Source organism: Carassius gibelio, chromosome A25, assembly GCF_023724105.1.
Source record: "Carassius gibelio isolate Cgi1373 ecotype wild population from Czech Republic chromosome A25, carGib1.2-hapl.c, whole genome shotgun sequence".
Taxonomy (NCBI): domain Eukaryota; kingdom Metazoa; phylum Chordata; class Actinopteri; order Cypriniformes; family Cyprinidae; genus Carassius; species Carassius gibelio.
Genome location: NC_068395.1, coordinates 16934220 through 16949730, shown reverse-complemented (window position 1 = coordinate 16949730; position 15511 = coordinate 16934220). Strand labels below are relative to the sequence as shown.

The 15511-nt window shown below is 37.2% G+C and overlaps 1 protein-coding gene across 2 annotated transcripts in view; it reads left to right on the top strand.

The window, feature by feature from the left end:
• LOC127947119 (anoctamin-3-like) overlaps positions 1–14634 on the top strand; it is a 66996-nt gene extending 52362 nt beyond the window's left edge. Inside the window, exons 15-27 of one of the 2 annotated variants that reach the window (XM_052544099.1) lie at positions 86–112; positions 3218–3358; positions 4227–4391; positions 5807–5843; positions 5955–6066; positions 6294–6351; positions 7508–7605; positions 9598–9743; positions 10124–10276; positions 10632–10779; positions 11104–11190; positions 11284–11389; positions 13220–14634. In XM_052544099.1, the coding sequence (XP_052400059.1) occupies positions 86–112; positions 3218–3358; positions 4227–4391; positions 5807–5843; positions 5955–6066; positions 6294–6351; positions 7508–7605; positions 9598–9743; positions 10124–10276; positions 10632–10779; positions 11104–11190; positions 11284–11389; positions 13220–13402 (1461 nt within the window). In that variant the 3' untranslated portion in view covers positions 13403–14634. The remainder of the gene's footprint in view (positions 1–85; positions 113–3217; positions 3359–4226; positions 4392–5806; positions 5844–5954; positions 6067–6293; positions 6352–7507; positions 7606–9597; positions 9744–10123; positions 10277–10631; positions 10780–11103; positions 11191–11283; positions 11390–13219) is intronic. The other variant, XM_052544100.1, reaches the window with a different exon arrangement.
• The last annotated feature ends 877 nt before the right edge of the window (positions 14635–15511 follow it).

Genomic DNA, 15511 nt, shown 5'->3' with positions numbered 1-15511 from the left:
AACCTGTTAAAATGACCATTAACTTCATGAACAACTGTAACTGGTGTGTGGCCAATCTATGTGCTGTCTGTTGTATTTCCTTTAGTGTAAACCCTGTGTCATGGTGTGTTCTGTGAGTGTGCCTCCTACCGTATCATGTTGTATTGTGCATGTCTTGCTCCTAATGTGAATATGACTCAAGTGTGTTCACACTGACCGGGTAAAAGCTGTTGGTGTTTTACTGCCACTAGTGTTCGTTTCAGCTGAAAACTGCTGTGAATTCTATGTAATTGTCCATTTTTGCTGTTTTGCAAAAATTCTAGGTATAGGCATGTATTTCCAATGAGCCAATGTTTTTTCTGTGAGCAAAAATAATTGTTCTATGCCTACATGTGGTGAATCAGCCTAATAAGTGCGTTGATTTAATAATCGTTAATTTTATTCATATGTTGTATTATTTGTTGTCAAAACATAATCTCATTTATAAGCATATTTTCTAGCTAAGGCCAGTTGCACAGCACATCGATAACATTTTGGTTATAGACATCCAGTTGTAGTAAAGTACACTCATTCACATTCACTTGACAACTTCCCGTGATGAAATCTCAGTGTGAACAGCTCTTGTGAACCGCATAACATCAGCATGTACAGAGTGATGGTGAATTAATGTTCTGTGCATATTTTGTGTGAAATGCGTTTGAGGGAACACCTCAAAATAACCCAGAGATCAAAGCGATCCGATGTGGCTCATACTTGCTGTATGTCTGGAGTTTGCATTCGTTGCCCTGTAGATTTCTGCTGTATAACAGTGGTTCTCAAACTGTTGTTCATGACCTAACAGTGCTACACAAACACACAAAGTGCTACACAAAGTGATGCAGGCATGGTGTATTTTTGTGGAACAAAACCTGTAAACAAGTTAGGATTTAAACACTACCAGTTCCATTGTGCTTGAAGTCAGTGGTTTTACTGAATTGGATTTTGGTTAATGCCTGGAATAAGGTTTGTGTTTTTTGTTGGGAACCAGGGTGATGCTAACTTACAGGTTCCCCTACAAAAATACATCATCATTATAAGTGCTTAGTGTACACCTTAACACAGTACAGCTAAACATTTGTTGTTAGAAAAAATGTATCTAAAGTTTTAATTGGTCATTTGTTCCTGGTTGCATATATTTATATACAGTGGGGATTGAAAGTTTGGGCACCCCTTGCAGAATCTGTGAAAATATGAGTCATTTTCAAAAAATAAGAGAGATCATACTAAATGCATGTTATATTTTATTTAATACTGTCCTGAGTAGGATATTGTACATAAAAGATATTAACATTTAGTCCACAAGACAAAATAAATGCTGAAATTATTCAAATAACCCCACTCAAAAGTTTGGGAACCCTTGATTCTTAGTACTGTGTTCTGTTACCTGATGATCCTCGACTGTCTTTCTGTTTTGTGAAAATGTGAGGACATTTGAGGGACTCAAACACAACTATTTAAAAAGATTCAAACATTCACTGATGCTCCAGAAGGAAACAAGATGCATTAAGAGCTGGGGGGTGAAAACTTTTGGAATTTGAAGATCAAGGTACATTGTACTTAATTTGTGTACCGGGAAACATACAAGTATCTTCTGTTGCTTAGGAAGGGCAGAACTAAATGGAAAAAATATATATTTCAACAAAATAAGACAAATTTGGCCATCTTCATCGTGTTCAAAAGTTTTCACCCCCCAGCTCTTAATGCATCTTGTTTCCTTCTGGAGCATCAGTGAATGTTTGAATCTTTATTAATAGTTGTGTTTGAGTCCCTCAAATGTCCTCAGTGTGAAAAGATGTATCTCAAAATCATACAGTCACTGCTGGAAAGGGTTCAAATATGCAAAGATGCTGGAAAACTGAAGAATCTGCAGGACCTTAAAGATGTTTCTGAAGAACGCTGCTCAGTTTAACTGTTCAGAACAAACAAGGGACTCATGCACAACCATCACAAAACAGAAAGACAGTCGAGGATCATCAGGTAACAGAACACAGTATTAAGAACCAAGGGTTCCCAAACTTTTGAGTGGGGTTATTTTAATAATTTCAGCATTTATTTTGTCTTGTGGACTAAATGTTAATATCTTTTATGTACAATATCTTACTCAGGACAGTACTAAATAAAATATAACATGCATTTAGTATGATCTCTCTTATTTTTTGAAAATTACTCACATTTTCACAGATTCTGCAAGGGGTGCCCAAACTTTCGATCCCCACTGTATATAATATATATATATATTCTGTGGTAGAAATGGAATGGAAACTAGCATCAGAACAACTGCTGCTGAATAAGGGACAACGTATTTATGACACACAAATTTGTTTAAATAGATTTTTTATTTCTTCCCCCAAATATTTTATTTCTAATTTCTAATCAAGTCACCCAAAAATGAAAGTTCAGTCTTTATTTAACTACTTATCGTGGTTAACTACTTGATGGGTAAATTAAGCTACAAGAACGAACAAGTAAAAGGCTTCTTCTTTTCTTTTTTTTTTTTTTCTTTTTTGGTCTGTTACTTACATAAACCTATCAAATTATTCTCATAAGGCTTGGATTGTAGCACACTACTTACATTAACTATATTTATGTGACATTTCTTGTGCTTTTTTTCTATTTTAGAGCTTAGCAGAGCCAGATCACTATATGCTATCATTGTATGGAAAAGCAGAGCATGAACAGTCTTGAAAATATCTTCTCTTGTGCTCTGAGAAAGAAAGGATGATATGTGGGTTTGGAAAGACAATAGGCAGAGTAAATAATGACATAATTAACATTTTTAAGTGAACTAGTCCTATTATATTTTTGTGTTTCTATCTTGTAGCCTACATTCTTACCTTGACAGTGCGGGACAGTACGGTGGTGATTAGGGGATACTTGGATGGTGTGACTTGATCAGAATTAATAAATGGCCTGAAACGTTTGAGAACTGCTGCTGTATACAATCTCTTCTATATTTAACCGTCATATTGTGGAATGTATTAATAAATATATCTCATGCTGAGGCACTGAAGTTTCTTATGTGAACTCATTCAGCATATGTGAACAGCCTCTGGATTGACATCATCATGTCCAGCCCAAACAGATGATGATGATGTTGAACATCTGTGTGTGATGAGAATCATTCAGGAGATCTGTAAAAAGATCTTCAACCACTTGTTTCATGAGTAACTTGATGTTGCTGCTTTTATTTTTTTAAAAGGAGGAACTACGGCCCCAGTTCGAAGCCAAATACTCCCGGAAGGAGAGAGTAAACCCCATCTCAGGGAAACCCGAGCCCTTCCAGCCCTTCACAGACAAACTCAGCCGACTCATGGTGTCTGTTTCGGGAATCTTTTTCATGGTAAGATTCAATTAATCCCTGAAGCTACAACAAGCAGATCAGAATTATCACCACCCCGTCATGAAAACTGGGACAGGAATTGTATGGAAATTAATCCCGGTTTCATTTCCAATTAGATGTATTTTTTGTTTCTTGACATTTTCACAAACACTGGTTTATTTCAACAAGTCATTGTAGAAATAACTAATTAACATTAATGTTAGAGTAATGCTTAGTTTTTGTTTAGTTGCTTGTTATTGCCTGTTATTTCTTTAGTTAATGCATGTAACGTGTAACAAGGGTACTGCAAAACTAAGAATTACCGAATTATTTTAATAATTTTGCAAATGAAGGAATGGAGAATATGTATATGAATGTATATGTAATGTAATGTGTTATGAAATAACGAATATCACTCAATACTCATTACAATACTGTAATTACACAAAAGCCAAATCATGCACACCACATCTGTGTACATACCATGAAAGGTAGGATTGTAGTTTTTTGTTCACAGCTGACAGAACGGCGCTTGTAAGATGCATTTGTACATGGTATGATTCATATTTTATGCAAGCGTCTGAATGAAAATCATCCATCAGTTCCAGTATTCCATTATTTTCAACTCGGAACCCTATTTGTAGCCCGAAATCTTTTAAATTAAAATTATTATTATTATTATTTTTATTAGACTTCTTGTTGATTAAAATGAGCTCACACAGCCGCACTACCATAAATAGCTGTCTCCCTCTGGTGGCCCTGAATTAAAAGTCAAAGCGTATCAAAACTATATCTAAGTTTGTAAAGGGAAACTTCTGCAAGATTCCACTATATATCCATCCATCTCAAATAATCCACCCATTTCATCGCTCGTCATCTTTTTCTTCAGATCTCTCTGGTCCTGACAGCCGTGTTTGCTGTGGTGGTGTTCCGGCTCATTGCTATGGAGAAGTTCGCTTCCTTTCAGTGGGAGTTTGTGAAGAAGAACTGGCAGTTCGCCACCTCAGGCACTGGAGTCTGCATCAACTTCATGATCATCATGTCTCTGAATGTGGTTAGTGTCTTTCCTCTAGTCCCGAAGGCCTCTTCACACCAGAGAGAGACACAATAAAGAAACAAACTTTTCAAAAAGATACACGAAACTTTTTTACACTGAGGTTTCACACAAAAAGAGAAATACGTTTTTGGAGGGCTTTGCCACAAGAATTTAAATGAAAGCATAATGCACTTTGAAGCAATAAAAAATAAATAGTTTAATGCAAAATAAAGTCATTAATAAAATGTTTTTATAATATATATATATATATATATATATATATATATATATATATATATATATATATATATATATATATATGTGTGTGTATTTTCTCTCTCTCTTGGTATGGTTCAATTAGTAATATTTGATGATACTGTCAGTAATAATAATAAAAAAAAAAATTTCAGCATAGTTATATGCTGTTAATCCATGGCTATGCAAAAAAGAGTCAGTGACATTTGCATTTATTTATTTATTATTTTATTATTTTGACCTTTTTCTTATTTCATAGCATCTCAGATGTTATTCTGAAATGCCAGAGCATCAAAAGGAAATCATCAAAATGATTGGATACTATTGCATACTGACGCTCCCAGGCATAAAATGTAAGGTGGTTGCTGGCAAATATATATTTTATTACACTGTTTTGTTTGCATCCTAAAAACAGCAAGTCATTTATTCAACTCAATAAAAGAGTGACTTTCTTAGAAGTTACTTAATTTGCATTTCTTTGTGGCACCAGTGTAACAATTTTATTTTAAATGCTATTTTCTCTAATAACATTGCAACTTAATTGGAAATATAGTAAGTTAAATTAACTTTCAAAAGTTTGGGGTTTTTACTCTTTAAAGAAGATGCTTACCAAGTCTGCTCAAAAATGTGATTACAATTGAACAGTTTTCTATTGTAATAAATTATTATTTCTGTGATGTTCAGCTGTATTTTCAGCATCATTACTCCAGTCTTCAGAAATGATTCTACTATGATGATTTACTGCCCAAGAAACATTTCTGATTATTATCAATGTTGAAAACAGTTGTGCCGATCAATATTTCTATGTAACCTGTGATACCTTTTTTAGGATGCTTTGATAAAAGTTCAAAGTTCCAAACCGCAGCTTGTTTTAAAATATAAATTATTTATAACACTGTACATTTATTTACATTACACATTATAAATTATACACTATACATTTACATTATGCATACTTATTGAATAAAGCTATTAATTTCTTAATAAATAAATAAATGTACTGATCCCAAATTTTTGTGTTATAACCAATATGTTAACATCCTGTTGATTAGTATAAACCATGTATTAAAATAATTATGAATGGCATAAGATGTAAATCTCTTGAAAAATGTTCTTAATTTCATATTTTCAGCCTAGTCTAAAAAATAGCTCTGAATCAATTTCCTTTTACCCATCAGGTCTATGAGAAAGTGGCCTATCTTCTTACAAACCTGGGTAAGTATTGATTCAGTCATGTCTACTATTGATTGAGTGCAACTTTCCTCACGCCTGTACCATGCAGTGCTTTGCTCCCTAATGATTTGAACACGTTCCCTCGTGATCTAGAGCACCCACGGACAGAGTCAGAATGGGAAAACAGCTTTGCCCTCAAGATGTTCCTCTTCCAGTTCGTCAATCTCAACAGCTCGACCTTCTACATAGCTTTCTTCTTAGGAAGGTAAGCCACTTTTGACCTACTTGATGAATTATTCAGTGCTTGGTTTGCTGTTGCTTCTTTCATTTCCCAGATTATACCACTTAAGATCTGTTTGCCATCAACTCATACAGGAAATATACGGCGCTAACACAAATGCCTCTCCAGAATAGCCTGGCTAATTGAATTTCAAAGCTAATTTAATGTGTGTGTGTGTGTGTGTGTGTGTTGTGGTTGTGTGTGTTCTGCAGGTTTGCTGGCAGGCCGGGTGACTATAATAAGCTGTTCAACCGGTGGAGGATGGAGGAGGTGGGTGATATGAGGCCGTAATGAGTCCTCTCACACTTTTATTATTGCCCTTCGGCACGATCAAATATCCGCCTCAGTTACGCAACTGCCTTGAGATTTCAATAAAAATGGTCATTATTCTGTGCAGACATAATTGCCTCATCATTGCAACTGCGGTTGCTCATAACATTAGTGTACTGTTTTAGATCATGTAATGTAATAAAAAGCCACCCTTGTGAAAAAAGAAGTGTGGTAAATTGTATTGAATTATAAAACTTGGAAATCTTAACTTGCAGACAGTTTCATTTTAATTGCACTTACAGAGAGAGGACACTTTCATGACTTCAGTTAACAGTTTTAAAAAGTCCAACTTTCAAATAAAAAGTTTTACTTAAAAATACAGTTTAAAATAAGCATTTCATTTCAAATTTATCTGAGTATTCAATATTACATTTAAAAGTTAATGGCCCATATTTTGGTCAAAAGTGCATGACGCAAGTGCACTTAGGGCATGTCTGAATCCACTTTTGCTAGTTTAATGACAGGAAAGGGATGTAGATGTACCTATTATTTAAATGAGTCATGGGTATGTTTTGGGCATAACCAATCAGAGTCTAATCTCCCATTCCCTTTAAAGACCAGTTGCGCTCGTGCCAGGTTTCAGGTGGTCAAAGGCACGGTCTATTTCAGTTGCCTCAAAATAGCAACGTGTCAATGAGCCTGAACACACCTCGTTTTCAGAGCAGCACGCCCATGGGCGCACAAATGGGCACAAATGCATTTGCTATTTAAACAATGTAATGCAGGATGTGACAATGATAGCTGTGTCGTGCTGAAACTAACAAAAAACGCTTGCATTGCATTGACTGTATGATGGGGCCTGTATTTAGTATGTGTACTAAATTGCAACTTCACCATTATATAGAGGTGCATTTAAGTCTTATTTGAGAGTGTCATAAAAAAGCCCCACTAAAATTATACAAAATGCATTGACATACATTTAGACTATATAAAACCACATACTACATTTTAATTTAATTGCAAGTAACACGCGGTGTAATAAAAATATAATATTAATTTTGCTCTTATGTAAGTTCATCTTGTACATTTTCAAAGTGTACTTCTATTTCACAAGGGCAACCAAATTTGTATGCTTTTCTCTCTCTCTCTCTCTTAGTGTCATCCCAGTGGTTGTCTGATCGACTTGTGCCTACAGATGGGAGTGATTATGGTGTTGAAACAGATCTGGAATAACTTCATGGAGCTGGGCTACCCGTGAGTATCAGAGAGGCAGACCTGGGGAGGCCATGAAACACGACGACTGGCCCTCCTGCAGTATCTTTAAATGATTGCCATAACTGGGAAAATCTTTTCACTGTTTTTGGGTCATTAGTTTGAAGCTCTCTAACATCTCATCCACAGTGGCTTATTCTGTAGATTCTAAAAACAGTTGGTGATTACCAAAATATGTTTTTATGTTTCTGTAATGGTTAATTCGCCAGTATGTGTAAGCTCTTTAGCCACACTACTGTTTCTAATGCAAAAACGGCAGCAGCGTGACAAAGTGGTGAGCATCTATTTCATTAATAGATGCTAATTAAAATGTTCAACTTTGGGTAAAACACAGAACTCATCAGTGTCACTGTTAACCCCATCGTCCAATCACAGTGGAGGAGGGGCGGGACAAATATCACCAACCATCACATTCCACTTACAACAACAGAGAAAAAATAAATACTGCTGGACTCCGAGTATCCATGACTGTATCACATGACATCTCTGAACTACAACAGTGTTAATGTGAAAAATAACTGGGCATTCTCAGCTGCTAACCAAGACTTTCAAGCTATCCTGAGATGTCAAAGATGACAAGCATACAATGAGAAAATAATTCATTTTAAGAGCCTTTCAAAAAAACTGGAACTGGTATAATGTCCGCAATAATGACTGTTCTCTCCCACAAATTAAATAGACACCAGCAAATTAAAACAAATCACAACTGCAAATTGGAATCTGGTGTGCAGTATGCATTACATAATTCATGAACGGTCTGTTGGAGGCTGAGGCTATAAAACAAAGTATCGTATATTGTGTATATACACAATACAGCTGGCATATTTCACATAGATTTGGGAAGATACGTATTGTGTCAAACTGCTCGTAATTGGCCAATCAAGTCTTGATACACTCTTTTTCCTCCAGGATGGGGTAAATTGCATTTTGATTGATTGTATTGGTTCTTTCTTAACACCTGAGCTTAAACTGCAGTCATACAGATTTTTTCATGTCTCTTTGTCAATCCTTTATCTTTCTTTGTAGTACATGTTAATGTTGTTTTATATATATATACATTATTCCATCAGATGTTGTTATTGAGTGTATGAACACAGAGGTCTGTGTCACTCAATTATTAGCCATTTGATATGTTTGCTGCCCTGGACACACAAAGAGAGAGTTTGTCCTCAGTTCCTGTCCACTGCGTTCACGTCTGGCTGATTTTGCCAACACTGCAGTGCAGAGAGAAATGTATGCCTCATCAGAAAGATCCTCGACAACAGAGTGAACTTAACAGACAGTCAGGAAACATGATGAGGGACATTAGTTTAATTTATCATTACTGTTCTCTCTTCCAACGTTCATAGAAAAACACAGAAAAAAATAATAACTTATTATGAACTTACACTTATTTCACCAGTCTTTTTCATGGAACACAGAAGACTTGTAAAAAGTAAAATGTATGTGTATATATATATATATATATATATATATATATATATATATATATATATATATATATATATATATATATATATATATATATATATATATATATGCAAAACATTTGTTGCTGTTTATTGAGGTGGGATACAGGTAAGGTTAGGGGCAGGTTTGGTGCCATGGTTAGGTTTAAGTAGTAGAGTCAACATGTAACTACAGAAATTAATTACAGTTGTAATTACAGGATCGTATTTTCAAATATGATTACAATGTAAAAGCATGTATGTACACAATAAGTGCATTGTATCAACTTATTCTTTCAAATGTAAGTACATAGCAGCAGCAGTTAAAGACACTTAATATAAAGTGGGTCCAAAAGTGTTAAATCATTTCTTTTTTTAATAATCTTTTGTTGTGCTTTAAAATAATAGTGTTGACTAACATATTAAACCACATGTACTGCTCTGTTGCTTGATTATTTCAATACAGACAGAACCATCAATCTGTATAACATATCAAATTTAAATTTGTTTTTTTTTTCTTTTCCAGGCTGCTGCAGAACTGGTGGTCCCGGCGTAAGATGAAACGAGCAGGAGAGCAGAATAAGAGTAAAGAACAGCTGCCGCAGTGGGATAGAGACTGGAACCTGCAGCCCATGAACGCACACGGCCTGGTGGACGAGTATCTGGAGATGGGTGAGTTCTGCTCGATAACACTTATTGTGAGATCTGGTGAAGTGTGTCATTTTCTGTCATGGTGAAGAAGCAGCAAATTACATCGTTTAACTTAGACAACCGCTATCTTAGAAATAAAACATCTGATTTAATGTAACTGGAGGTTGCTGATAACTGCTCTGTTAACACCACAATAACACAAAAACATGTAACAGTAAGTATGTTTAACTAAGGCAGCATGTTTGCAATCCATTGGACAAGCTTCTGCCGTGAATAAGCAATTGTTAGACTGCCCCCCCCCCCCCCCCAAGATGACACGATTATACAGAAAATATTCAAGTTTGTATCATAACTTGCTTGTAATGTAGATGGCCTGCAAATTTCATATGCTTTCTGTACAGTTCTGCAGTTTGGTTTCACTACAATCTTTGTGGCGGCGTTTCCTCTGGCTCCTCTTCTTGCTCTGCTCAACAACATCATTGAGATCCGATTAGACGCCTACAAGTTTGTCACGCAGTGGAGGAGACCGATGCCTGCCCGAGCCACTGACATTGGTTGGTCTTTTTCCCCTCAAACCAAACAGCAAGCAGTTTTGGCCCAGAACCGGCCCAGAACCAGCCCAAATGTGGGCCAGATCTGGGCCGAAACTGAATGTCTAGGCTAATTCCTGTCTAGGAATTAGCCTGGTGTTCATTTATTCCTATCTAAACACAAGAAACAACAGTCATTTGTTATAATTACATTTAGCTTGTTGTAAATATAGAATGTTAGCATGAATATACAGAATATTTAAATGCTTAATGTTCTTTAATGTAGCAGATTATTTTATAGATTTATGCATAACCTGTCCAGGTAAATGTCAGTATATTTTGGTTTGATAGATTTCTTTTTTTTTTTTTTTATCATTAGGAATCTGGCATGGTATCCTGGAGGGCATTGGAGTTGTGGCTGTCATAACAAATGCCTTTGTCATTGCCATCACTTCAGATTACATCCCTCGCTTTGTCTATGCTTTTAAATATGGGCCCTGTGTGGACAAGGGTTACCGGCACGAGAAGTAAGAAAGCAGCAATTACAAACAGCAGTTACTAAGTCAAACACACTAGTGGTGTGTGCATTGTAAAAGATTTATTTGGTTAGCTGCTCTGGTGGTGATGGGTGGTTGCCAAGATTCAGCTTCACCATCATCCATGTCAGGGCATTTCTGTGAAATTATTTTGAAAATCATAAATTCAGTTAATCAATTTGAACAAATTGTACTTAGTGTATTTAGACATCAAAATTAATGTAACTTGACTAAAAAAGATAATTGGTTGCATTCAAAATCCCAAATTCAGTTTTACTAATTCTGTGTATTTGCGTTTTATGTGTCTTTACACAGATGTCTAAGAGGATACTTGAACAACAGCTTGTCTGTTTTTGATATGGGCGAATTAAAAAATGGGAGTTATCATACTCGATACTGCAGGTACTGCAACATTCATATTGTTTAATGCCATTAAGGTTATTTTTTCTCTCTATGTAAATATTTGAGTAAAATTTGTCTTCTGTCCCTCTACAGATATCGGGATTACAGAGCGCCTCCATGGAGTCCCGAACCCTATGAGTTCACCCTGCAGTTCTGGCATGTTTTGGCTGCCAGATTAGCATTTATCATAGTCTTTGAGGTCAGTGCTTCACATTTTTGTAAACTTATTTGAGTAAAAACTGTTAACAATCTCAGCCTACAATTCATGGGACCCAATGTCAGAGCTGTGAGTGTAAATTTCAACTTACAAATACGAATATTAATATGACAAGTTATCACATTCAGATTTTCAACCTCTCGAGTTTAGCTACTGATTTACCCCCATAGTTTAGCTCCAACCCTAATTAAACACTCCTAAACAGTCTAATCAAGATTTAACTAGTCATGTTAGAAACCTCAAGGCAGGTGTGTTGAGGCAAGTTGGAGCTAAACTATGCAGGACACCAAACCTTTAGGGCAGAGTTTAGACACCCCTGTAAAAAGTGTAATGGAGGCCAGCTTGTACAAGATGGCAATGCAGATAAACCCTCAGGAGGTGCACTAGTGCTGACATTAGAGGCTTCAGTCTTTAAACCTGTTGCAAGTGGGAAAACATAATGTGACAAAAGTCAATGGAGCCAATTATAATCAGTCATGCTGTCTACTACTAATAATAATTCCTTACATTTACATAGCGTTTTTCTGGGCAAAGCACTTTACATAGAAGGGGGTAATCTCCTCAACCACCACCACTGTGCAGCATCCACCTGGATGATGCGATGGCAGCCATATTGCCACCATACAACTGCTTATTGGTGGAGAGGAGACAAAGTGATGAAGACAATCAGTGTAGTGGGATGGTTAGGAGGCCATCATGGTCAGAGGCCAATGGGCAAATTTGGCCAGGATGCCGGGAATACACCCCTACTCTTTTTCGAAAGGACATACATTTTAATCACAACAGAGAGTCAAGACCTCGGTTTAACATCTTATCTGAAAGATGGGTTGCTTTTTGTGATTATAGTGTCCTCATCACTACACTGGGGCCTTAAGGACCCACACAGGCCACAGGGTGAGCACCCCCTGCTGGTCTCATTAAACCTCTTCCAGCAGAAACCTAGTTTTCTCAGGAGATCTCCAATCCAGGTACTGACCAGGCTCAACCCTGCTTAGCTTCAGTGGGCAACCAGTCTTGGCCTGCAGGGGGATATGACTGCTAGATAAAGTGTATGCAGCACGGTGCAGTGCGTCCAAGGTCCCAGACAGTAAAAAGTCCCATTGCTGCTTACAGTGTAGACATCCTTTAGCTGTTGTGGTGCTGTGCGGCACAACACGACAGCTGTCACATCCGGTGTAGACACGGTATTAGAGTCCTGTTAATGTGCCTGGCTTCCATCACTGCTTCAAACCATGCATGGAGCAACCTGGAAAGAGCAGATTACAGTGGTGCCATGACCCGGATGGGAGTGAGATTAAGTGGGGTGAGTGTAACGGAGGCCAGCTGTTATATGATCATTGTGTAGGTAATGAACTTAACTGTCCTGGCCTCAAGAAGTGCATTAGCCACTGATACAAGAGACGTTTAGCCTAATTGTTCACACGCCTGCCAGCTATCATCTATACAAGCCCTGCTTGCACTGGGCCGAATAACAGGAGCCAGACTTTTGACTATTGGCAAAAAGACTTATTCTGGCCAAGAACCACCAGAATATGTTCAAGTTGGAAAAATAGTTAAAATATTAGTATGTCCAAATAGGTAGTATTCTTAAAACAGTATGCAAAAAATACCCAAATTACCTCCTACATCTACATCTCCTAGTATGTAGGACTACTGAGATTCCTGAAGTGCTCATTGTCATGGCACCATGATGGCACTGGTCTTCCTTCACACAAGGCTAATTTAGCTACTTTTCAATACTGCAATTCAATCTAAGATTATTTAATGTTTATGATTTTCCCATCGTTTGATTGTCTGTTATGTTCTCCATAGCACCTGGTGTTTGGTATTAAGACCTTCATAGCCCACATGATTCCAGACATGCCCAAAGACCTGTGTGATCGCATGCGCAGGGAGAAATACCTGATGCAGGAGATGATGTATGAGGCAGAACTGGAGCACTTGCAGAAAGAGCGGAAAAAGAACGGCAAACGTTATCACCATGAGTGGCCTTAGCCATGCTTGTCCGTAATTACACACATCAGTAATGCCCACTGGAGAACTGCACGAACCACCCACAAAAGCACATAAAGACTTGAGAATGCCAAACAAGCGTCTTTGCAACATGCACAACTGCAGCACACATGTGAACACAGACATTCATGTAAAACCGTTCTGCTACCTTGGATGGCTAGCTTTGACTCCATGCATCCATGGGCTGCCCACTTTTCATTGCTGTGACAACCTGATCAAACGTTGGGCCTTTAGAGCCAGGAGTTGGCAGCTGTACTCTGCACCAAAGAGGATATTCTCAGTCCCTACCTGAGACCTCTGATTATCCTATACTTTCATCCTGCTGAGTGCATTTACACACTTGAGCAGTAGTTCTCAAACTGTAGTGATTGGCTACTTAAACTGTTGGTTAATTTAGCTCCATTAGCTAAAAGTATCTATGACAGCAGTCTGGCAAATTTTGAGAACCACTGCAATACAGAAAGCTCTGATGGGACATTTTGTCTATATAAATGTGTCTTGAGCATATGGGATGATTGGGATTAGTTTGAAATCAAGTGCAACTGAAACAGGATTTCCAAAAGCGCAACTGGACCCACCTGCCTTCTCAATAGTCAACAAACGTACATTGTAGCGCAAGAAGGATATTCACTTTTGCAAACCATTACTTTGTTCATGTGAAGCATCATCAACATTGAGATCAATGGATTACAGTGTTTTCTAACACACAGTAAACTCCAGTGTGTGGGTGGGAATTATCATTCACAACATTCGTTGAGCACGAATCCTTCCCAGCATGGCCAGCAGTGGCACTGCACTTTCACCTGTGTTCTGTCGCAGTTCTGAATGGAGCACTTTTGCGGTTGGATTTTTTACTATGCAGACGAAGGGCTTTTGGAGTTCCTGTTTTCTGCTTGCCTACTTGTCTGCATCTCTGTGCGTGGCAGCTATCATCCCGCTGTGAAGCAGTTCTCTACCTGGTGACCAGGCAATGTGATGACGTTTACGTACGAACATATTTAACGATACGCCCTCTCTCTTTGCTTGCCAGCATCTCACATTGTGGTTCTTGTTACAAAAGTGGTTTCTGGTAAAGGTTACCAAATAAAAATCAGTTTGTTTATGCAACTGAACAGTTTTTATGTACTGCATTGCCTTGAAAAGATATGCAGATCTGTCTTTCAGTACAATAACTCATTTTGTCAAGACAAAATAAATAAAACAACTAGCCCAAATTGTCAAAATGGTGATATAAATGACATGCATGGTATTCTTTGATTGCATGTTGTTTCTTTGTTTTTCTTTATTTTATAAATTGTCCACATGCCTGTTTTTTTTAGAGTGTGTGAACATAATTGATGTGTGAGTGTCGCTCATGTATTTTATGTGCTTATGGTCCCATCATTCCATACGCAAGATGCTGGCTATCTTTGCAACAAAATTTTAGCATCTCTTCAGTACAAAGTATGTATGCTGTGAATTTTCTGTATGAATAGAATACCAGGATGGCCTACTACATTTACAGAAATGTTCAACATACAACCAGAGTGAGCTGTGTGGAATGCAGTATCCCACAATGCAATGCTTTGGAATTTACCTACAGTACCATATAGTGCCGAAGGGGTGACATGTTTTTTGTAGGTCAAACTGGAAGTTAGCATTACCCTGGTTCCCTCGACAAAAATCAAATTGGATTTTTTCCATTGGATTTAAGATTATCAAAGAGAATAAGAGGTGTGTCTTATTCTGTGACCTACAAAAGGTTTTCTTCATCATGATAAGTTTTCACAAATGAACACAACTTTCATGAATTTTGAAGCTTAAATACAGTCACAGTGCAAATCTAAACATTGTCTGCAAAGGAACTACTGTCCTTCTTGATTCATTATTTGTTTGGAATACAAAAATTTCTTAACAATGTGGATTTACCTTTTTAAAATTATTTTATTAAGATATTTTTCGATGCCAGTCACTGAATGTACAGTAGCAACAATGTAGCATTCTACTGTTGGAAGCATTTATTGTTGCATAATGGATGCTGTTTTGCAGTATAGTATGCAATATGCATAAACTGTGCAGTTAGTTTTCCACTCAAAACATAGTCAACTAGTG